Source organism: Elephantulus edwardii, unplaced genomic scaffold, assembly GCF_000299155.1.
Source record: "Elephantulus edwardii isolate Elephantulus edwardi_28Jun2011 unplaced genomic scaffold, EleEdw1.0 scaffold00098, whole genome shotgun sequence".
Classification (NCBI taxonomy): domain Eukaryota; kingdom Metazoa; phylum Chordata; class Mammalia; order Macroscelidea; family Macroscelididae; genus Elephantulus; species Elephantulus edwardii.
In genome coordinates this window covers 9,812,672-9,838,514 of record NW_006399848.1, presented here as the reverse complement: position 1 = coordinate 9,838,514, position 25,843 = coordinate 9,812,672, and the positions used below count along the sequence as shown (strand labels likewise).

The window sequence follows — 25,843 nt, the reverse complement described above, 5'->3', positions numbered from 1 at the left end:
TTTTGTGCTGATGATACTTATATAATATTAAGATACCATTTTGGATTAATTGAAGTGTGTATCTAAGCTTCTCAAGAATATGAGAATAATAATATGATTACATGATTTTTCTGAAATTGTTGTAGCTCTGACTGCATTGCCCCACTACTAAGTAACCAAAGGGGGAAAAATCATAGATATTTTATTTTTCTACATTGACGTGTGTGTGTGTGTGTGTGTGTGTGTGTGTGTGTGTGTGTGATATCAGATTTTTAAACAAACTACAGAACCAAATGGCTGTTTTTTTTACATGAGAACATAATTTAAATTCCCAGATTTTTTTTTTCCTCTTCAGATTGCCATAATATGGGGGGGAACCCCATAAGATTGTAGTTTTTTATATAAAAAGTGTTTTCATTGAAACAATATAGAATTTTGAAAATAATTCTCTTATATCCTCTTATATCTAGGAGAGATTAGTAATGACCCCATAACATTTAACACAAATTTAATGGGTTATCCAGACCGACCTGGATGGCTTCGATATATCCAAAGGACTCCTTATAGTGATGGAGTTCTATATGGATCTCCAACAGCTGAAAGTGTGGGGAAGCCAACAATCATTGAGGTAATTACATAGAGAGTCAAATGATACTTTATTTTTTACTTTTTTTTTTCCTTGGTAATTTGAGTTTTAAATGTACATGGTTTTTAACATAATATTTTTAAATAGACTATTTCTTTCTAGTAATATCCAACATTTTTTTTTGTTTTATTCTTTCATATGAAAAGGAACATTCTCAATTTGGGGAAAAAATTCTCAAAGACATTTTAAAGAAGTAAAGTAATTACTGTATTAGGAAAGCTATTTAAGAAACTGAATGTAAGTAAACTTGAAACACTTGTTTGCTGCATTTTTTAATTTGAAATTTCATGGTCATGGAAATATAAGTATTCATTACATATGGGGTTCTACTAGGTACAGATAATAGAAAGATGAGCCTTGCTATGTCTTTTCAGTTCAGGGATTTGAGTTGTTGTTGAGGTGCCCTTGAATCGAATATGACTCCTAGCTTACTCTGTGAACAACAAATCTGAATCTTGCTCCATCCTAAACTATTGTCACCATCTCCATCATGCTCAAACCCATTGTTTTAATCACTGTGTCAGTCCATCTTTTTGAGGATCTTGCTCTTTTTCTCCTGCCTTTCCCAGCAGGATATCTTTTTCCATGGACTAGCCCTTCCTAACAACATGCCCAAAGTATGTGAGGTGAAGTTCACCATCTTTGCCTTTAATGAGCACTCTGGTTGCACTTTTCCCAAAAAGAATTTGTTTGATCTTTTAGCAGTCCCTGGAATATTCACTGCTCTTCGCCATTATGATTCAAAGATTCCTATTAGAGAGCTGCAAGGGAAATGTATTTTGCCAGCACTACAGCAGCTATACTAAAAAGGTGTTACTTGATGCAGTTCCGTGATAGGATAAATTGTTTACAAAATATAAGGAAGCCTGACTTAAACAGAGGAAGCTGCATCTAAGTCAGGAAAGTATTTAAAACCACAGTGTGCTTAGAGGACTGCAGGTGTGATTACAGTGCAGGATGCACCCCAGTGTACAGAGGATGGGAACTAAGATTTTGATGTCGGGAGAAACAGAGGTCTTTGAGGACTCTGTAAGCCATGTATAGCTTTTATTCTAGAAGTAACCTTCAAAGAATTCACTCATTGCCTTGGAGTCGAAACTGGCTCATAGTTGACCCTCCAGTGATCTTCAGAGGCTGTAAATTGCTCAGGAGGGGATTGCTCAGTTTCTTACCTCAAGGCACCTCTTGCCTTTGAGTTGGCAACTCAACTCATGATACTAACAGTGTCTGGTGATGAAGGAGGAAGTTCAAGCTGCACTCAAGGAGTTAGGGGGTGGGGGAAGGGCCCAGGAATTGATGGAATAGCAGTTGACCTATTTCAATAGGCAAATGTTGCCTTGGACGTGCTCTCCGAGTTGTGCCAAGAAATTTGGAGGGCAGTTACCTGGCCAACTGACTGGAAGAGATCCATATTTGCTCACCTTCAAAAAAAGGGGTAGCCCAAGAGAATGTGGAAGATACTAGAAATTTTTTTAAATGTTATTAAACCTTTACTATAAAAGGGAAGAAAAAAAGAATGAGCCTACAAGCTAAAAATGTTTCACTGTTTATTACACCCTCCAAATTTTGAATGATAATGACATCAGCAGAAAAGTCCTAAGTACTCACATTTTAGGTCTTGATGCCTCCAGGATCTTGGATTCTAATGTAGCAGTTTAACTCCACAGTATTAACTGATAGTGACCAGCTAGCAACATGAAAACTGAGAGATTGCTGGGGCTTTTACAGGTGTTGAGTGATAGACTTTCTACTTGGTAAAAACTTAAAGGGGATTGATGCCTTGTCAGCCCTAGACTGTGTGTGTGAGCTCACATGTTGGCTAAGGGAAAGTTGTTTTCCATTCCAATTGATGTTTGCATTAATTAACATGGTTTTGCAGTGATTTCTATATATAAATTTACTTTCACAAAGCAATGTAGACGTGTAGCTTAAGAAAAAAAAAATGGTTAAGTTACTGCCAAAATAAGCTTTTAAAGAGTCCAATAAAGGGTGTAAAAGAAATAGACAAATATAGAACACCAAATTTAAATAACAGCTTAGAGAAATGTGGAGAAGCATTTAGTAAATTCATAATAATAAAAACAAAACCAAAAACCTCTCATCAAATTGGTTATAGAAGTGAACTTTGTTAACTTAATTGTAGTAAAAATTACCAAAAATTCCTATTCTTAATAAGAAAACATGGAGGAATTTAGTTAAATTGAGGGGGAAATATGGATGATCTCTTCCATCACATCTAATAAAGAATATATTGGAATAAATATATGAGGATTGAAAAGAAAAACAATGGAAAAGTCAGTGATATAGAGAATCTAGAATATTTAAAATCCTAGGTAATGTAAGAGTACAGCTATAAGGCTAATATAAAAATTCAATTCCATTTCTACATGTGGATAACAAAGATTGATGAAATTCATGTTTTGAAAGATACTAATTCTAATAGCAACAAAAATAATAAATTATCTAGGAAAAATATGTTATTGATGTTCAAAAAACCCTTATATAAGCATAAAGGTATTTTACTCCAGGATAAGAAGATTCTGTGATAAGAAGACATTTATCACTTTTTTTAAATTGAACAGTAGATTCAATGCAATTCTAATCAGATTATTTCCATACAATTTTTCATGGAACTTGGTAATCTGATTCGGTAATTTATACTACTAAAGGAAAGAAGAATCAAGACAGTTTCAAAGAGGGAAAACTGTGAGGGTAGGAAGAGTTTCTTGCCCTCTGAAAGTCAAAATATATTATAAACCTAAAGTAAACACCTTGCAGTTATATAGACTCAGGAAGAGAAAAATTGAGCAATGAAGGAACTAGAGAGTGAAGAAATAAATCCTTCATCCTAAGAAACTGTGGTGCACATAGTATGTACATACAGATGGTGCTGCAGCTTATGAGAGGAAAGAATGTATGTTTTATGATTTTTCAGTAAAATGTTTATTCATATGGAAAAAACTTGAAGTAAGACTAGATTTTTCATATCAAACACAATATGAATTGCTTATGGTGTATGGTCAATTGGATATATGAGTTAAATGTATTTAATACAGATTAAATAGGAAGAGCAAATTCTTTAAACTGTTACACAAAAATATAGACTTACCATTTTGACTTTAGAGTAGGGAAAGATTTAAGTAACTTTTTTTTAATTTGAGCGAGGTTTTACAGTTTCAGTTGGAGAACTTCTGTTCATCAAAAGACACTATCATAAATTTTTTTTTAAAAAAAGGCTATCATAAAATTCAAGCTACAAACAATAAGATATTTTTAATACTTATAGCTGAATAAAGGTTGTATCTAAAATACAAAAAGAAATCCTGCAATTAAAAAATAAAATTGCATGAATAGACATTACTGAAGGGGAGATATAAATGCAAAAAAATGCAAGTGAAAAGGCTGAATTGTATCAATAAAGAGAAAAAATTAAATCAAGACCACAATGAGAACTGTACCCTTATTTGAAAGCTCACTGCAAGTGGATATGACTATTGGTACAACTACTTTGGAAAATAGCGTCTTCGTTGAGTGTCATCGCACTCCATGATTCAGCAGTCCTAGATCCCTCGAAGAAACCCTTTCATGTGACCCCTTGTTTGTTGTTACGTGCTGTCACTTTAGAACTGACTAGCAGTTGAACCTGTAGCAGATTTTCTGAGACTAAATCATATGGGAGGAAATTACTCATCTTTCTCCCTTGGAGCAACTGGTGGTGGGTTTGAGCTACGTGCCTTTGGATCAGCAGCACAACACAATTTGCCCGGTGGGCCACCAGGGTTCCCACTTGGAGTTATGTTACCATGATGATAACATCCCAAAACCCTCTTGTTGTTAGGTGGTAGTCCTCGTAGCAACTCGGTATACAGCAGAATGAGACACTCCCCAGTCTTGCACTCATCTCACAGTTGTCCTGTGCTTCGTGCTGATGTTGTAGCCATTATGTCAGTCTGTTTTGTTGAAGGTCTTCCACATTTAGCTGACCCTTTACCATGCATGGTGTCTTTCTCCAGGGACTGGCACCTCTTGATACCATGCCCAATGTATGTGAGACACTCTTACCATCCTCACTTTTGAGGAACAGTCTCTCTGCACTTCTTCCAAGCCACACTTACCTTAGACTGTGTTGGATTTTATTTGTATGCTTAATTTTTTAAGTCTTAGAATGTTAATACTGGAAGCCCATAAAACTGTGGAGACCTCAACCAAGAGAACAGATGATGATATATTCATAGTTAGCATGTACAGCAACAATGAACTTAAGCTTGCCCAGCAACATGGCTGGATGTTGTAAATATAGTGTGGGAGGTGGGAGAGGAGGGAGGAAAACAATTTCAAAAGATAAAATCCAGTATGATACTATATATATGTGTGTATATATATATATCAAAAAAATCCCCAGAAACAAGAATAGTCAAGAGTACATTTTATGACATACATGCTTATTTCTGGTTGGAGAGAGAGGGCACTTGAGTGGGAGAGAAGTGCATGCATGTTGACGGGGTTAACAAGCATTCATTATATTCTTGCACCTTACTGTTTATTAATAGAGTAAGGAGATAATGGTAAAAATTAGAAGATAATGCATTTAGCAGATCATTCATATAACCAAGTAGTGATTTCTCTGTAAATCACTCATTTTTACAATTCATACATGACATGCATATCTGTTACTAATTTCACAACAGTTAAGCACACTGCTGATTGAAAGGTTGGTAGTGTAAACGCATCCAGCAGCTGCAATCTGTTCCTGTAAATGTTACAGACAAGTAAACCTTAAGGGACAGTTAGAGTTCATTACTGGTGGCTACTATTAGTTGCAATCAGTTTGACAACACCTAGCAGCATGTATTTTGAAATATCATTAAAGTAGTGAAGAAAGTTTTGCGTATCTTTTTTGAGTTTCACTTATCTTAGACTAATATTTGATAATACATAAACCCACTAATTCACTCTTTCATTCTATAAACATTGAACATATAAAATAGACCAACCAAGTTCCAGAAAGGAGATTAAAAATAAAACAGACACACACGTATAACTACCCTCAAGGTCTTCATATCATCCTAGTAAGTGGAATTTGATTGAGAATATTAGAGTATTTCAGTATCTCATTAGAACTGATAGAAGGGCTCCATTTACCATATCTGTTAAAATTAAACATTAAATGTAAATTTAGATAATAAAATTCCTCTTCGTAGTATAAAATGATCTTCACTCCCTTGAGTAGCCAGTGATCTTATGGATTTTTTTTAAGTCTTATTAGAATTTATGAAATTTCCAGTAATGAAATTTGTGATATATATGAACACGCTAGTAGTGAAAAATATAGCAATTAGTTTGAAAATATCTAATCTTCCTTTCTGAGCAGAGGCTTCAAGATATTATAACAAATAGTAGAGGAGTGATACTTGTTTCCCATTGGAAATATGATTGCATCTTTGGTAGGGGAATTTTTTAAATCATGAGGATCCAAATAATAATTTTTACATGTTTTTCACTTCTTTGTGAACAATATTGTCTAACATATTTTACTGGCTAGTCTTAATTTTAGTGTTTAGTATGAACCTAGTTAATCATGTCCCTCAACAGATAGCAGCAAAGAAGTGATTAAATGCAATGGAAATTTGACAAATTGTGGAGAGAGATTTTTCTTTATCAACTTTTAAAATAATATGCCTTTCAGAAATGTACTTTTTAAATATGTCATTAATGACTTGGAATTATTAATTACAAAATACTGATTTTTTTATATAGTTCTAACTGAGAAGAATGTATCCAGTGTCTATAATACATTTTCTTTGAGTTACATTTGTGATGTTGTAAAAAATGTTTGATAATCTGCTTAAAATGCTGAAGGTCCTCCTTTTTAGTTGAGTCCCATTTCCCCCTCCCCTCTTTTGTCTCTGTGTCAGCCACAGTTTTTGTCTCTCCTTCAAGTGTAGCACTGAGATTCTAAGCTTTTTGCACAGTCGTTTGCTCTTTGAGGTACGGCAAATGTGTTCAGAATGATTTACTGTCTGTTAATCTGTAATTTTTGAAGATACGTCATGTTGTTGGCCTTGGCTTTGTTTGTTATATGCAATGCCTGTTTTCTGAGTTGACATTGATGTAAGTTCATTGGCTCTGCAAATGTTTACTCTCATATTTGACTCTGTGAAGAAATTGATTTGTGCTATTGAATATGTGCCATGACCTTCATTTTTTTTTTAACAAAACAAAACAAGCAAACCACCAGCAATGATAACTCCTGCTTTACTCTCGTCATAAGTGAGATATAACTTGTTAATTGGAACAGGACTGGCTGAGGTACAGTTCAGTACTAAATGCCAATAACACAGAGAGAGATGTGCTTGTTTTTAAAAGTATGTTTTCCATTATAACCCTTGAATCCATTTAAAAATTGGTCTTTAGTTGTGTATTTCATTTTTGAAATTTAAAATGTCCTGCCACATAATTAAAAATGATTAATCCACATACTAATGATGCATCTGTATTGCTACCTGTACTTACTACAGTTTTTCTGAAAGGGCCTTTCTGATTTAATTTACTTGGTTTTTCAGCATGTTCAATTTGCTCGACTAATTATTTTCTTGTAATCTTGCTAAAAAGCTCTTGAGTTCTTATTACCCTGAGAAGGAGTATTTTGTAAGTAAATTAAGTCATGAAAATGTAATGAATGGTGATTCTTTTTTATGTTGTCCTTAATGAATTTCCTTTTTCAAGTCAACATTCCACTTTAATATGATTTCCTTTCTCTAATAGATAACTGCCTACAATAGGCGTACTTTTGAGACTGCAAGACATAATTTGATCATTAATACAATGTCAGCAGAAGGTAGGTATGGAAAAATACATTGATGGTCTTTTCTTTATCTACAAAGAGTCTCTTTTATGATCTTTTATAACTATATAAAGTTAACCATATATATCTAATATGATAAATAGTGAAATGTTGAGAAAATTAAGCAAATTCATGTTCCTTGTGCATCCTCGATAGGTGACTGCTTGGGGTTGGTTTTTTGGTACAATTAAAACACAAAAGCAATTATACAAACATAAAATATTCTATCATAAATGAAATTCATGATAAATCAACAAAGACTGGGGTAAAATTACCTTGTACTATAAAATGTGAAACACCTTCTGTAAAATTGGTCATAATGTACATACTTAAGATTTCTTGAAGACTGAAACTCCTTTAGTGATTTTTTCCCCCTCAAGGATTTTAGCTTTACCAATGCAAACGTACTGATTTAAAATTTTAAATTAGCTTAATATATGAAAAGTAAGGCCAAATACAAGTTCTGTGGGTCGGAACAGAGGATTCTGTCTACCCTCCCACCACCATCCCTCACAAGAGCTTTTGTAGGTGTTAATGTTGGGAGCAGGAAGACTTTTCTTGGCCTCAAGGATGACTACTTCCTAACTCTGAATTGGAAAGATTGGAATATCCATTATGAGCAGAACAATGGCAGAGTTCTTCTCTCCTTGGGAATTCATCATATTATATTATTGCCATATTCTATTAAATGATGTTTGGTAGCTTAGTGGTAAGGAGTTGTGCTGTTAACCCAAAGGTACATCATTCAGTTTCTCCAGCTGCACCACAGGAAAAACATGGGCAGTCTACTCCTGTGTGATTTACTGCCTCTGAAGACCTGGTGGAGGGCCACCTGAGTCAGTTCTGACTTGGTGATACACAACAACAACAACAACAATATATTTTATTATTCTTGGACCAAAACTAGAATTCTAGATATTAAAAGATAACCTAGTCTACATCATGGACTGACTTTTTCTTAAATCTAGTCTCAGGCCTCCACAGTACAAATTGTACATGGACACTTGAATAGATGCCGTTGTTGAAATGTCTATATACTGTATACTAATGGAAACCTACAAATGACTGTCCAAGAGGTAACTTAGAGGCTTTTGATCTAAAGAAAAGACCCCCAGCAGTGCAGTGGTTTAATAGCTCTACTGTTAAATGAAAGGTTGGCAGATTTCCTATAAACCAGGCTTTTCAGTTCTGTCCTGATGATCAAAGGTTTACTCCTCCATTTTTACTTCCTTCAGAACAATTCCACTGCACTTCCTTTGCCCAAAGTTGTTTCAAAAATCACCAAACAACTGACGTTCTTTTGACCTTACAAGTCTCAGAAACTCAAACCTCACGGCACTGAGTCAGTGCCTCATTGTTGACCCTTCCTCCAGTGGGCTTCCAAGGCTGTATATTACAAGGAGGCCATTTCTCAGCTTTCTTCACAGGACCACTGGAGGAGTCAAACAGCCAAAGAAGCACTGCTCTTGGTTTAGCAGCACCACTCCCTAGGAGCTACACCAGCCTAGCTGAGCAAATAGACAAAAAATCTATCTTTGAAGTGGCCTCCACTTATGCCAAATTCTGTCAGGTGATGTTTAGGAAAAGAAATAGTGAATAGTGACTATAAGGATAATCATGTTCACACATACTCCTTGCCCTGTGGCCTGCTGCACTGAAAGATTTAAGGGGACCCTGGTCAAGTAGAATCAACCTGGTGCTGAAGGATAGTACAGAAAGTCTCTAAAGTAGGTTTCAGTGTCTCAGAGGCTGGCCACCAGTCATTTGGCCTACTGTTCTCTTGGCCTCTGTGATGTCCAAATATAGCAGACATGGGATTTCCCCAAAGTTAGAAAGACATTGTGACTCATCCCTGGGTGGCTTGGCAGCAGTGCTTACCTGGGTAGTAACGGGCAGCTATGAGGTCTGCAGGGTGGGGTGCAGGAGAGGGTTGGCTGCAGGTCTGAGAGAGTCACAAATGAACTGGGTCACAGAGATGGGGGTAACAATGAAAATAACCACCCTCCAAAGAGAAGCACTGATAACAAGGAAAATGTTTCACAAGCTTTTTCAGAAAACTAGCTGTAAACATGCTGAATAAGATGGTAGACTTTAGGTATATTTAAAAAAACTGTATTTTATATTGTTTATGTGGATGATCCTATTTATTCCCAGAAACCTGTTCTTTCTGGCACATTTCTATGATACTATTTCTGGCTGTGAGGAGAAACATGTAGCATGATTAAGTTCCTATTTATCTAAAACAGGAAATGCATTTATCCATGTGAAACAGGAAATGTATCTGCATAAAACAGAATAAATTTGTCATATTTTAGAAGATGGCAGATGGCCTTTAAATCAAACACATTTAACCAAGTCATAGCAGAATAAATGACAGTATAGGAGGGAGAGAAGACTCCTCTGTGATGAAGGCCTGGGAGCACCAATAAATCACTGGGGAGAAAGGTCTACATGGAATCTCTGGAGCTACACTTTCATTCCTGACTTCACTTTTGGCACTGAATGTCCTTTGATAACAGAGACGTTATGAGATATAAGGGCATCAACATTTCATTTATTAATTACACAATTTTTATTCTTTACTCAGTTGTTAGATTGGGGTGGGAGATGTAATTAATATATTCATTTTGTTGAAATGCATCAGAGAACATACATCATGTTACTACTATGGGCAGCTGTAAATTTATGTAAAATGCAGAAACAGATGCAATTTTTTTCTTTTAAAGGAAGGATTGAAGTCATCAGCTAATTCATAGTATTATCATTAGGCCAAACTTCAAGCACAGCAAAGATTGTAAGGATGACATAAATTGGGACGGCATTTAGTCCCTGTACACAGGCTGTTATGAGTTGGAGTTGACTGACAGAACTTTTTTCCCCCTTCCTTACTGTGGATGGAGTTGAATCAGACTGGCACAGGAGATTATTGGCCCTCTTTCTCCAGCATCTGGTGATTTGACTGACAACAATTAACAACAACAATTAATATATAACTAGTTTTCACTATGTATTGGAACTTCTCTTCAGTGCTCTAGTTAGGCAATCTCCTTTGTTGTTGTTAGGTGCCGTAAAGCTAACTCCCCTTGATAGTGACCCAGAGAAAATTTAAAATGATAGTAAATTCTTGGACCTCTCCAAAGCTCAGCTTTCCCATCAGAAAGTATGGAGAAAAATGGTAGTACTTTGTCTGCCTTATAGGAAGCTCTGGTGGCTTAGTGGTAAGAAGTGGTGCTTCCAACCCCAAAGCACCCAGTTCAATTCTACTGCCTGCTTCACTGGAGTAAGAAGAGCCTCTTAAAACCAGTTGGAGGATCTGTTATGAGCCATTTCCAACTTGGCAGTATGTAACAAAAACATCTGCCTTATAGGGAGCTCTGGTGACCTACTGGATAAGGAGGTGTGCTGCCAACGCAAAGGCAGGCAGTTGAAAGTCACCTTCTGCTCCATGGGAGAAGAATAGACAGTTGTGATTTCCTGTCTCTGAAAAACCACTGGGAGGTCAACTATGAATTAATACTTACTTGACAACAAGTAACAACACATCAGCCTTATAGTTAGAATTAAAGAAGATAATTTGCTCAAGCCACTTTGCCAGTCTCATTGTAAATATACTCCCGAAATACAAGAAAATTTTAATGCTTAAAATATGAAATCTTTTTAAATGTTCTTTTATAACATTAGGGAAATATTGTCAAATGATAAGAATCTATCTTAATAGAACAAACTTAATATGACAGATACTGTTTTTTAACTGCTCCCTAGGCCAAAACCAAAATTTATGAAGTTAAAATATTTTCATATTAATTTAGAGTTTCTTATGCTGAAATGTCTGCATTTTATTAGGTTGGTTTAAGGCATTAACTTAAAAATGTTTCGTTTTGATGGGACACTATGGAGGAGGGAAAAGGCCAAGTAAAATTTTAACAATTGTTACATTGAGTTTTATAAGAATTTTTAAATATTTACTTTTTTGCTAGAATATTTACTTATGTGATAGTCAATATAGTAGAAGTGCCATGACTCCGGAATTGTTATTGAAAATTTAATTAACATTTATTTTAGAAAGTAATAATACAGCCTACCTCAAAAGAGCAAGTGCAGATATTTTGTGGTGTCTTCAGTCTTAGAAAGAATACACATCTCTGCCCCATCTCCCTTCTCTGTTCAAATGGAAATAAAACCACCATGGTGGTTGTAATAATTACATGAAATAATATGCTTGAAAGAAGATTTGCCAATTCTAAAGCAGTACAATGTACTTCATGTGTTGTCATCATTCTGTGTCATCAAGTCAGAACCTACTCACCGCAGATATAAATGGACTAGCAATTTTTAGTATTGACAAAAATGCTAACGGTTCATTATATCTCAAACTCTGCTTCCTGGGCATCTAATGGAACAGTATCAGCATTGTAAATGACAGCCTTGTCTTGGTACCTTCCACAGCACATTGACCATATAGAGCCCACCTTTCAGTGGATTTTCAGAAATTATAAATTGCACTTGGTAGGAGATTACTTATCTTTTTTTTCCATGAATCAGCCAGTGGGTGCAAACCTCCAGCCTTTGGGTTGGCAGTGCAACTCCTTATCCACTAGGCTGCTATATAGAGTTTTTAAGAATCTTCTTTCCAACAGAGTAGATTGGAAGAGTGAGAAGGGAGGTGGAGAACTGGTGAGTTAATCCAAACAGTGAATTTGAAGTAGATTTGGCTCTTCCTCTACCCCCACCTTTTTCTGGCCAAATCTTACAATTATACCGTCAGTTGCTTTAGTTTAGATTGTAGAGAATCTCCTATGTCTAATATTTGTAACATTTTTAGATAAGTCTCCTTATTCTAGTAAAAGCCTTTAAAGTCATTATTAATATGTTTCTCAATGCCAACAAAACTCAAATTGTTCTTTTATGTCTCCTTTTAAAAACTACTTCATTCAAGATATACATATCGTTTCTCATCAATATTAGATTTCCCATTACCATATCAAGCAGAATTCTTCATTAAAAATATGAATGTCGAAGAAATGCTCGCCAGTGAGGTTCTCGGAGACTTTCTTGGGGCAGTGAAAAATGTGTGGCAGCCAGAGCGACTCAACGCCATCAACATCACCTCCGCTCTAGACAGAGGTGGCAGGGTGCCTCTTCCCATTAATGACATGAAGGAAGGGTAAGCAGACCTTTATCTTGTGGCCTTAAATATGGATTTTAAAAACCTGATGTCCTTAGCAAACGTATGCCCTCTTGCATTTTTCTCTTTAATAAGACATAGATACCTGAAAGATACTAACAGAGTAGCAATTTTCTATATTGACAAAAAATGTATGCTGACAATTCTTTATATCTCAGGCTCCAGGTCCTGGTGACCTAAATGTAGATTAGGATCAGTTACAAATTATAACCTTGTCCATGTACCTTCCTTCATGACACTGTTTTGAGCCTGCCTGTCAAAGGATGCCCCAACTATCAGCTACAGAAGGACATGCAAACTGTTGTAACTTTATTCTAGGAAACTATTTCTTTGCCATTAACATTCTTTCCAGCATATGTCGAGAACTGATGGCTTGAGTGGATTCGAAGCCCGTTCCTATGAGAAGAAAGTCTAAGGCCTGACCCTGTCACTCATAAGCTGTGTGACATCAGGCAATCATTGGACTCTTCTGTGCTTCCACTTCTGTGTGTCCTTCAGAGGAGATTATACTTTCTTATAGAGTTGTTGTAATTCTAGAGACAGTGTATTTGAAAGGGATTTGTCCATTTAAAAGTATTATAAATACGAAGTGTGACTTTTACCCACACAGAGGCTCAATTGGGGCCTATATTCTCTCTTTCCCTGTGGAGAACTGGGCTCAGTTTCTGTTCAGTGCATCTCAGGCATGCCCATCCCCCATCTATTAGCATGCTGTGATGCTGGTACGCTTCTGGGGAGCTTCCGGACTATGACAGACTAGGAAGAAAGGCCAGGTGATCTACTGGGAAAAAAATAGCCATTGAATCATAATGGTTTGGGCACCAACACATTGGCATCTAACCAGAGAGGTCTAGAAATGTTCCTTGAAAAGGTAGCAGAATCAGTGTCAGTATAAAGTTAAGCGTTGATTTCTAATCTGAAAGTAGAAGCACTTGTGCCTCTATTTGCTTTCTGACAATCCTATAAAAGTACAGGACAATTCTATAAAAGTTCAGGGACCTCTGGTGATTTAGTCCACAAGAAACTGTGTTGCTAACCCAAAGGCAGAGCGTCTCTGGCCATTCAAATCCATCAGCAGCTCCGAGGGAGAAAGGTGACCATTCTCCTGTGTGATTTACAGCCTCAGATGCTTAAAGGAGGCTCAGTCGTTGGAGACACAGACATACAAGTGCAGTTTGTAGGCTAAATAACAGTTTGTGTGACATAACTCCTTTTTATTTCTTCATCATATTCCTGGTTATTGTTTCATACAGGTGATATCTAGTAAGAATTAAGTTAAAAATAAATTCCCACTTTTACAGGACAGCTTGGTTGGAAAAAGTCCCAGATAGATGTAGATGAAATCTGAGGAAACTATACCCATGGGACATAAGGGAAAAGCAGTAAACTGTGACATTTAGAATTAAATTGTATTTTCCACATTATGTAGTAGTGGATTTTGGAGATAGCCAAGCACTCTAAGAAATGCGTGGGGGAAATGGCTTTATCTCTTATCTGTCTGCTCATTGGCTTTCTATATGAAAGTATAACTTTAAACAGACAAAACCAATGACCATCAAGTTGATTCTGAGTCATGGATACCTTCAGTATATCAGAATAGGACTGTGCTTCATAGGGTTTTCAATGGCTGATTTTTACAAGCAGACCACCAGACTTTTCTTCTGAGGTGCTTCTGAGTAGACTTGAACCTCCAACCTTTCAGTTACCAGCTGAGAACATCAATAATTTTGCATCATGCAGGCACTCAGCTTATGTTTTCCCTTTAGAATTTCAACATGTTTTTCCTTCTCACTGGGTAATTAAAGTGGAAATATGGTATCTCCCCTGAAAATATTCTTTAAATATGGAGCCCTGCCAAAAGCTTTTGTAATTCTACAGCAGTCTGTAAAACAGTGACTTCAAGGTTTTGGAGGAAGCACCATGGTGACCAGAAGTGTCTTTCATTCCTCCGGGCGCATCCCTTCCTTCTCCACTCAGTGTATTGCAAGCCCCCACCCTGACAGAGGTATCTTTAGAACCTGACCAAAGTTAAACTGAACTCAAAACCCAAACTCACTGCCAGTGAATCAGAACCTGCTCATAGCTGACCCTCCTGTGAGTTTTCTGGGGCTGTAAATTGCATGAGAGAGATGGTCCACCTCCCTCCACAGAGCACCTGGTGAATTGGAGCTGCCAGAGAGGTACCACCTCAGAATTAGCAGCGCAACTCCCTACATCTATGTCACCAGAGGACTGCAGCCCAAACTCTTGTCTAAGGTAGTGCTTCCCAAACCTTCTGCGCCTGAGAATTATCAGGAGAACTTTATAGATTCCTGGCCTCTGACTCCCTTTAAGATTCCCTATTCTTTCACCTAAAGGCTAAGCCTGAGCATGTGACTCTAAATTAAGAACAGAATTTTTGTTCAACAAGTACTTGTTAGAGAATTCAGTCATTAATGGACTGACCCTAGCACCTGCTAACGGCAGCATGTGCTATCAGATATTTGAGGGAGTCAGTCCAGTGGCATTTATTTGGCCCATGTTGTCTCGGATCCCTTCCCAACTTGAAATGCTTTCTGTGAGTTTTAGTTTAATGTTAAGCCTTAACCTTTACAAAGTATTCATATGAGAAGTCTTTTAAAATAGCATTTCTATAAATTGTCCCCAATGCCAGTTCTATTACTTCAGTGTCCCTATACAAGCACCAGTGAAAGAAGATTCTGACTGAGAAGAAGAAAAGTTTGTCTGTGGAAATATGACTGCACAGACTTTTTTAGTTGGTTTATATTGTCATGACAACAAAACAATTTTTTAACCCTGTTGTTTTAAATTTAGAAAGTAATCCTTAACGTTACTCATGTTTGGTGCCTTTCTTTCTTGTGGTGATATATGTCTTAGTTTTGGGGTTCTTTGCCTTTGTAACTTAAAAAATACAATGAGCTTCAAATTCTTTTTTAAAATGAAATATTACAGACACGCAGAGATGGCAGTGAGACTGTAGGCATTGCTTTTCAAAGATGTTGTTTTAAAAATATATTCATCACAATTCGGGAAAAGATGATGGTAATGGTTACACAACATAAGGATTATTTTTAAAATGCCACAGAATTATACATGCAAAATTTGCTGAATTGGCAAATGTTCTATTACACATATTTGTACCACAGATACATACTTCAGAAATATCAAATGCCCAATAAAATGTTCTAGTTAATACTAAATATTTTTAAACTTTAAAACTCTTCCCTGTTAATCATCCTAGCCATAATCTAGTACTTGCACATTCTGCCATATTTGATATATATCGTCAAAAGAAACACCAGACTGTTTGTGCCTCAGTTCTCATTTTCTCAGGGTATATTCCAAGCAGTGGAATAGTTGGGCCATATGGAATTTCTATGTCTAGCTTTTTGAGGAAACACCAAACTACCTTCCAGAGTGGTTGTGACGTTGTAGAGTCCCACCAACAATGTATAAGAGTTCCTATCTTGCCACATCCTCTCCAACATTTATTACTTGATCTCCAGCTAAACCTTGCCACTTCTACCGGAGTAATATGGTATCTCATTGTATTATTCACCATTGCAAGAACACAGAAAAAGCCCAAATGCCCAACCACAATAAAATGGATTGAGAAATTATGGTACATTCGCACAATGGAACACTATGCAGCATGCAGGAACAATGATTTTGTAAATTACTACCTAACAGAGGGGGGACTGGAGAGTGTTATGCTGAGTGAACTAACTCAGTCTCAAAAAGACAAATGCTGTATAGGACCATTATTGCAGAGCATGTACAAGGACCCAAGGGGAGGGGTTAAATAAAGGATTGCACAATCTGATTGGTGGAGGGAGCGATTGGTAAAGGAAAGGGGGGGAAGGTCTGGTGTGAAAAACAGTATATATGAACTTTGTATATAAACCTGTATAAAATTATTACCTAACTTGAGAGAGACTGAAGAGTATTTTGCTGCGTGAACAAATCCTGTATAAAATCCATTATTGTAGAATGAGTATGAGGATCCAATCAAGAGAGAAGGTGGAAGCAGATGGGTGAGGAGGGGTAGGGCAGTAGAGGATTACTCATGAGATCATATAATTTAGTGGGTAGGAAGTAAAAATGTTCGACGGAGCCTCAGAATCCTTGCCTCTAAGGAGCCACTCGGTTTAACCCTTTCCAGGACAAATCTGTTTGTTTTCCTAGCAGTCTGTGGTATTCTCAATACTCTTCTCCAGCACCACAGCTCAAAGGCATCAGTTCTCCTTCTATCCTCCTTGGTCATTGTCCAACTCTCTGATGCATAACAAGTGATTGCGAAGACCATAGCCTGTATCAGACGCACCTTAGTCTCCAGAGAGACACCATTGCTCTTCATTCAGTACTTTGGAGAGGTCCCTAACAGCAGACTTTCCCATGGCAATGCGCCTCTTAATTTCCTGGCTGCTGATGCCAAGACTGTTGACTATGGAGCCAAGCAAACTTAAGCTGTGTACAATCTCAATCTCTTCACCATGCATCCTGATGCTGCCAGTTGGTCTAATGGTGAGAATCTCTGTCTTCTTGACATTGAGCCTCAATCCATATTGTAGGCTGCAGTCCTTGACACTCTGCAGCAGGCGCTTCAGGTCCTCTTCAGTTTCAGCAAGCAGGGTTGTGCTTGGGAGGATGGAGGGACAGCTCAGGAGAGGAAGGCCCTCTATGAGGTTGATTGATTCAGTGACTGAGATAATTGGGATGGGAGTGTCAGAGACAGTGTGATTGGCACAGGACAGAGCGGAGTTTAGGGCTGTTGTACATAGGGTCGCTATGAGTCGCAAGCGACTCGACGGCACATAACAACAACAACAACAGGAAGTAAAAGAAATGGGAAGGATCCGATGTGAAAAAAATGTATTTGAATTTTGTAAATAAACTAGTATAAAAAAAAAGTTAACATGCATTAAAATTTCCTGGACGGTTATGAAAACACACATAAAATAGGCAGCAGATGATAAAGCTAAAACTATAAAATTTTGGGGGGAAATTTAAGAACAGAACTAGGGAACCTAATTTTCAGCATAAATGCCTATTAAACATACAACTAGTAATGCAGAAAGAACAGAAGGTAAGTTAGATGACTGGGACCTCTGAAAAATGAAGTACAAAAGAGTCAAAAGAGAACGTACAGACTGTGAACAATGTTGGCAACAACCTATCTGACAAGAGGCTATACTCTCAAATATTAAGAAAATTACTACACCTCAACAAAAAGAAAAGGGAAAAAAAACCAACCAGTAAAAAGTGGGCAAAGGATATAAACAGACCCTTCACCAAAGAGAACACTTCGATGACCAACAAATAGATGAGAAGATACTCATGATTGCTAGGCAGTCTCAAACAACTCACCTCCTTGTCATTGAGTCAGAACCAGCACATAGCTGACACTCCGGTGGGTTTTCAGAGGCTGTAAATTGCACAGGAGTTGATTGCTTAACTTTCTCTCACAGAGACCCTAGTGGATTCAGACAACCAGGGAAGCACCCCCTTTGGGTTAGTGCAACTCTCTATGGACTAAGCCACCAGAGCTCCTTCTGTAGCCATGATTGTTGTTAAGCACTGTTAATCTGGAACAAACACATTGCTGGCCCCCAGTGAGTTTTCAGAAGCAGTAAATCACAAAGAAGGAGATGGTCCATCCTTCGCCAGTGGAGCAATTGGTAGACTTAAAACACATTAGCCATTGTTGTTGTTGTTGTTATATGCCATTGAGTCTACTCTGACCCATGTAACAACTTTATGAACAATGGCTCTGAACCATGCCCCATCCTGAGCTAGCCTCACCATCTCTGAACCCCTGACCCAATGGCCACAGTCACTGTGTCAACCCATCTCCTCAAGGATCTTCCTCTTCTGTGCTGACCCACTACCTTTCCAAGCATTGTGACCTTTTCCAAGAATTGGTTCCCTCTTGGAGATATACCCAAAATGTGTAAGATAGAGTTTCAAAATCCTTGCCTCCAAGGAGCAAATTAGTCACTAGAGAGATGCAGATATAAAATACAATGAAATACCATCCGTCCCTGTAAAAGAGGAAGTGATCAAAAGAAAACAAACAGAAAACGACTAATACTGACCAGCTTGTGGATTAGAACTTTTATGGACCGCTGATAGGACTGTTAAATGGTATAGCTGCTTTTACTACCATGGTAGACACAGGATGGCATTTGTCAAATGTTAGAATGATTTTATTATCTAGTAATCCCACACCTAGATATCGCTCTAAGAGACATAGGAGCAATGACATGAATAAATATGCATAGCAATGCATTACAGCCTTACAGTTGGAAAAAGATGGAAACAGGTTGTATCCATCAGTGGATGAATGGATAAACTGGTACATTTATATGATAAAATAAAAAATAAGTATAAATAATAATATGGTGTCTATGAATCATAATAAGGATGAATCTGAAGAGCATTATGCCAAGTCAACTAAGGTAATTGCAAACCAGCAAATATTATATGGCTCCACTGTTAAAAGAAAGTTAGGAATCATTGTATATATAGAAAGAACATTCTTTGATAGTTACAAGAGGAGGGAGGGCAAAGAATTTTCTGGATAGTTGACACTTGTCATTTTTGATGGGGAAGACAATACTGAATAAAAATTAAGTCTGTGCAATTTGACCGAATAAAATGAAGACACTTAAAAGCACACTAGGAAAATGGGTAACTTGAGTGAACACTAGAACATCAAATTTTGCAACAGTAGTAGCAATAAAAAACCAGGTATGTTAGAATAGTGGTAGAAGTGTGTGCATATGTGTCTATCAGAAAACGTACTGAGTGCAGGTGTAGATAGGTATATCTTTCTAAAAGCAAACTTGCTGCTGTTAGGTGATTCCAACTCAGCAAAACTATAGAATAGAGGAGAACTTCACCATAGGGTTTACGGGCCTGTAAATCTTTACAGAAACCCACACGCACATCTTTCAGCTGCCAACCTTTTGGTTAGCAGCAAAGCACTTAACAACTGCACCACTGTGGTTCCTGATGTGGCTATAACTGTATGTACAGGTATATGCAAATACACATTAATATGCAGTGTGTATATAGAATTCATAAAGCTCATGTAGGACACAGTTTTAGGGACTTACTAGACTTATTCAAACAACTGAAGTTATTGGTCTACTGGATTGAAGGGTTTAGGACAGTAGGGTCACGGAATAATTTAGTGACTTGTTCATAAAGTTCTACCCTCTGGTTCAGTGAGTTGCGAAAGGTTGTAAACCGTATGAGACTAAACAATTGTAAAGGAAAATGAAAAAAAGAAAGACTCAAAGGAGAAACTTGTCCACAAGATTAATAGCCGACACTTTTCAAAACCAGAAGAACTACATGGTACCTGGCTACCATTACTGAAGGTTATGACCAGGAATACAGTATTGTTGTTATGTGTCATCAAGCTGACTACAACTCATAGCGATCCTATGAACTCTGTGGACTCAACAGCTCCAAAGTCTGTCCTATCATGAGCCATTCTCATTATCTCTTACAAACTTGCTCCCATTGAGTTGTGGTGCTGGAGAAAAGTATTGAACATTTCCCCCACTCTTGGCATGGACTTCCAAAAATAAACCAAACGTATCTATCCTGGAGACAGTGAAACCAGGTTGCTCCTTGGAGGCAAGGATTGTGAAGCTTTGTCTCACATACTTTGGGCATGTTGCTGAGAGGGACCATTCCTTAGAGAAGTACATCAGTGTCACAGTATAAACTGTAAAAAAATAATAAAATGTGAACCTGATTCCCTAGACATCATGCTTGGAAAGGTGTAGGGACAGTGAAGGAGAGGAAGACCCCCAACCAGGTGTATTGACACAGTGACTGCAGCAATGGGCTCAAGTGTGTCAGATATTGTAAGATTGGCACAGGATAGGACAGGGTTCAGGCCTGTTGTTTATAGGGTCACTATGAGTCATACTCAATTCAGCAGTGCAATAATAATAATAATTCACTGTAAACTTTCACCTAAAAATTTTAAATATTGGAGATGGAAGAGTCAGTACATGACTAAGAGTATCTCTCAGTAGTAAAAGCTTAAAACAGGGCTAAAGCCTATACTACTTTGCCACAGCCCAAACCACCATTAGTTGTTAATTCCTAGGCACCTACTCTGCACAGCCCTGCCCTTCATACCTCTTAATGTGCATTTTTTTCATCACTGCAGAACTCTTAGCTTTCAAACTCCTCCTAAATCAAATAGAAAACAGCTTTAAAGATTTGCTGCAAGGTGAGTGAGCTCCTGCAAAGGAAGGCTGAGCCTCCTGAAAAGATCTGTTTTCACGCTCCAGACCTGGAACCCCAGGGCGACTGTGCTGTCTTTGAGTATAGTCCTGGTGCTTTTTTTTGCCCCTGACACAAATCCAGAAGCTAGAGACTCATGTATGTATTTAGCCTGGAATAAAGCTGGTGGAAAGAGGAGTCGGTTCATATTTCATTCTAGGCATGCTGTAGCTGCCAACCACGGCTGACTGATGCTGTGTAAATGGTGGCTATGAAGGGAATGATGGGGTGTGAGGATTAAAGCATATACTCACTTTTCATAAGAGATTGTCAAACCTACTACTATTTCCTCTTGTTACCAAAGCTCGCAAACCTACCCTCACTCAGTAACGGGGAATCCTAGTTTATGCTGTAGATCATTTCATAAAGTACCACCTCTAATTAGTTGTCTCTTTTTTGCCCTGTTGTCACAGACCTCAGTGAGTAGTTATATTTGAGGAAGAGTATGTATCCCTTGGCTGCCAAATGCTAGTTGCATGCAAGTTCCTGATCCTGGGGAATTTGTAGAGCCCTATTGAACTGTCACATTCCTGATGATCTGCAGGATTACCTTTTATTCTTAAATTGTGTTCTTTCTGTGATTTTGAAGCAAATGGTCTTTCTCTTAAGAAACTATGGGGAAAGGAATATTTAATGCTACCTTAAATAGAATAAAAATTGGAAAGACAAGCCAGTCTATTTTATACTATAAATAAATAAAAATGAACTAAAAATGAATCTATATATCTAATACATATTCTTATTTCTATGCATATTTTTTATCTGTTATACTTTGATATTTTAATTATTATGGAGAATATTTTATTCTTCCCTAGGACACAGTGATTTTAAAAACAGCTTCTGCTCACACTTTTAAAGAGATTCAGCAAATCAGATCATTTAAGAAAATGTTGTATCAGAGTTGAGACTTTCAAAGAGAAGGCCCCTGACCCACCTCAGGTCCAAATCTGCGAAGAGTTCCTAAGAGAGGCGAAGCCTGATCTCAGCCTTGGAGTATGAAGACAAATTAGCCTGCTCAGAACAATAGAAACAAATGGAATTTCAGGCAGAGGGAAACAGCCTGGGCCAAAACCCTGAGGAGAGAGCACTTTGGATTTGGAAAAGGGTTTAATGAAGAGATGGAAGAGAGGGATCCAGAATTGAGAGTTATCGAGGAAGCAAAGAAGAGATCACATTAGCATTTGTACTCTATGAAAATTAGTTTGGTTTTAACCTTGAGACATTAGAGAACTTGCAAAAAATTATTTTTGTTTAAGTAATATGTGTATTTTAGAGAGATCACACTGGTTGGAGAATAAGGGTAGATGTTGTGATTTCAAATATGACCCAGTAGCTTTTAATTACTTGTCAGAGAGATGGATTTTAAATGTTCACTTGATTAATGATAGAATTAGTTGGAGAATGTGGCTTAGCTCTATCAGTGGTCTTCCTATCATTGAACTTACCAAGCCTCTTCTATAGGGAGGCATAAGAGGGAGAATAGACAGCTTTCTCTATTAATAAGCTCATCATATGCTAGAAGTGGTTGACCAGATCCAAATGTCTTCTTATGAAAAGTAGGTCCACACCCTCAAAATCTCCCTTAGAGAAGACTCAGCCTGTGTGTCAGTTCTCTCATCTGATAAGATAATTCCTTTTCCAAAAAGGAAGAGAAAGAGGTAGAATATGAGTCTGGAAGTATTATTCTACTCAAGTTCTTACTCCTGGAAATACGAAACGTGGTGAAAAGCATTACCCCCAATAATAGAAATGTTACTTTTCATTTATTTATTTTTAATTCAGGTAGGAATATATGTTGAAACCAGACATGTTCAGTAATCTATTTGGAAAATAGATCATGACCAAGTTTGGGTGACTCAGAAATTCAATTTCTTTCATACCAGAAAGTCTGTAACTTACTTTATTTATAAATGAGAACATAAAGAATATCATAAGCACCTCAATAGATATAGAGCAAACATTTGGGAAATTTTAACAGATCTTTGTGATTAAAAACTATAATTGTAAATAAAAGAGAATTTCATTAAACTGATAAAAAGTTGCTTCGGTAAAGCCTAAAATAAACACTATATTGATGTAAAATATTAGAATAATTTCCTGAATTCAAGAAAAAGAGATGATCATCATCAACATTTCTATTCACTATGAAACTGATATGCGAGTCAACATTATAATAAAAATAACTTAAAAGATGAAAGAAATGCATAAACAGAACTATCAATATTTAGGCATTGCATAATTGAGTACATAGAAACTGAATAGAATTCAGAGGAAATTATTACAGTTATAAAAATAGTTTTGCTGAATATAAGATTAATATCTGAAAATCAGCTATATATACATGTTCCTGATCGCAACAGTTAAGAAAATAGAATGGAAAAAGCACCATACAGCCTTCCATAGTGGTTACACCATTTTACACTCTAACAGTGAATAAGGGTTCCAGTTTCTCCACAACCTCGCCAGCATTTGTTGTTTGCTGCTCTGTTAAATTTTGCTATCCTTACTGGGGTGAGATGATATATCATAGTTGTTTTGATTTGCATCTCTCTAAGAACTAGGGATTTTGAGCATTTCTTCATATATTTGTTGGCCATCTGAATGTCTTCTTTAGTGAAGTGTTCATATCCTGTACCCATTTTTCAGTTGGGTTATTTACCTTTATCTTGTTGTGGAGGACATTATGCTGAGTGCAATATCTCAGTCAAAAAAGGACAAATACTGGATAGTGCCACTGTTGTAGAGCAGAAATGACATCAGGGTTAGGGGTGAGACAGATAAATTATGTATACTGCATTGAAACAGATGAGGGAGATAACAGTTTAAAATGATATATGATTGGTTATTATGGCGATGACGGGTGTCCAGAGTGAAGGTTGCATAGTGGATTGGGGAGGGGGCGGGGGATTGTACATCAGTGAAGGAATTTTACTTTTCAGAGAGAGGAGCAGACTAGGAGGGAGGGGTGGGCAGGGAGAAAAATAAAACAATGAATGAATGGAAATCCAAAATTTCTGTAAATGTTCATTAAAATTAATTTAAAAAAATTATAGGAAAAAAAAAACTGGGAACAGTAAGCTCAACTAAGGATATCACTTGCTTTGTGTTCAATACACAGACAGTCAAAAGGGCATGTAAATAAAAATATCTCCAGAGAGATTTCTCTATGTCTGCTCTCTCCAGGTGACATGAAACAAATACAGCCTCAATCATCACCTTCCCCCCAAAAAATACAGCCTCCCACATCGACTGAGCTGAGCCTCCAGGGAGGAGGTGCCACCGTGTTCAGCAAGGCTCCAAGAATCCACCTCCCTCCGACTGAAGCATTCATTCACACCTAAAAGAAGTTTCACAGAATGTGAAGCTAGCTGCTTGGTTTAAAATGCTTGTAATTACCTCCTATCTATGTGACAAGGATCTCTGATGGCGTAGCTCATAGCAGCAGGTGCTGCTAATCCAAACGCAGTGCTTCTGTGGCAGTCCAAACACATCAACTGCTCCATGGGAAAAAGGTGAGCACTCCTCTCATGAGATTTACAGCCTCTGAAAACCTGCTAGAGGGTCAGCGAGGGGTGGATTGTGACTCGATGGCAATGGGAATTGAGAATATGAGAAAGGTGGATAATAAGGAAGACCAAAGGAGAATTGATGTCTTTGAGTTGTAGTGTTATGAAGAATATTGAATATACTATGAAGTTCCAGAATAACAAACAAGCCTGTCTAAAGAAGTAGAGCAGATTCGGGCTAATATTGGTGAGGAGATCAAGAACAGGGTTCAGTATTTAAGCAAAAGATAAGAACACGGCTCACTGAAGACATTCAATGAAAGGTTGGACAACCAACTGCTATTGTAGAATAGAAAAGAAACTCATTCATTAGAAAAGGTGACTAATAACCATATCAAAAGAATATGACTGCACAAATATCAGAATCTGAACAGATAAAAACAGCTTAAGGAATTTTTTGAAACCTACAATAAACTCACAGGAACCTACTTTCTGGACTGTGTTAAAGATTTCACAAGAGAAGTAAAACCTGAAGGGACTACCTGTTCAGAACATTGCTTACAGAAATATTTAAAAATGACATGAAGAATAGCCATGAGATCCCAGAAATATCATATCCAGCAGGATGAAGCTCTGGCAGCCAAAGCAGGATTGCTTGGCCAACCTCGGTAGAGAAGTTCTGACACAGGGACTTTTGATATAATCCTGCACTGGAAATGAGGATTCTGATGATAGAATCCCTTGAAAGCAAAAGTGAAACTATCTGCCATGACTGTAACAAATGGAAACAGCTGGCAAAACAAAATTGCTGTTTACCAGGAAAAATCAAATGGAAGGTCTTACTCAATGAGAGCAAAGATGCAGTGCTTTTTGAGGCCTTAACATTCAGCAGTCTGCTTACTTGATTAGAAAAATTAACTAGAGGAGGAGGTGGAGGAGAAGAGCAACTAGAATGTTCCGCAGGAGAGACTCTCAAGTCCTGGAGAAAGACATCGTGCTTGACAAAGTAAGAGGGTGAGAAGAAAGAAGACCCTCAAGGAGACAGATTGACACGGCGACTGCGACAATGGACTCAAGTGCGGCAGATGTTCTGAGGATGGTACAACAGCAGGCCGTGTTTTGTTCTCTTGTATATAGAGTTGTATACAGTGCCAGCACCTAACAAAAAAGTAAGAGGTGATGAGAACTAAACAAGGAAAGTGACAGCAAGAATGAGAGGAGGATGGATGTGCACAGTAGTGCTAAAATTCACATTATCTTACTAGTAACACAATTGTTTCATTCATAAGGTCTTGGAGTCAGCATGCTTGAGTTCAAATGCTAGTTCCATCACTTAATGTTGTTGTTGTTGTTGTTACGTGCTGTCAAGTCGCTTG

The 25,843-nt window shown here is 37.4% G+C and overlaps 1 protein-coding gene across 4 annotated transcripts in view; it reads left to right on the top strand.

Moving 5' to 3' along the window:
• The window catches only part of SGCE (sarcoglycan, epsilon), a 91,665-nt gene that overhangs the window by 28,653 nt on the left and 37,169 nt on the right, over positions 1–25,843 (top strand). For all 4 annotated transcript variants that reach the window (XM_006891478.1, XM_006891479.1, XM_006891480.1 and 1 more), the window contains 3 exons: positions 450–607; positions 7,391–7,463; positions 12,435–12,633. In XM_006891478.1, coding sequence (XP_006891540.1) covers positions 450–607; positions 7,391–7,463; positions 12,435–12,633 — 430 coding nt within the window. The remainder of the gene's footprint in view (positions 1–449; positions 608–7,390; positions 7,464–12,434; positions 12,634–25,843) is intronic.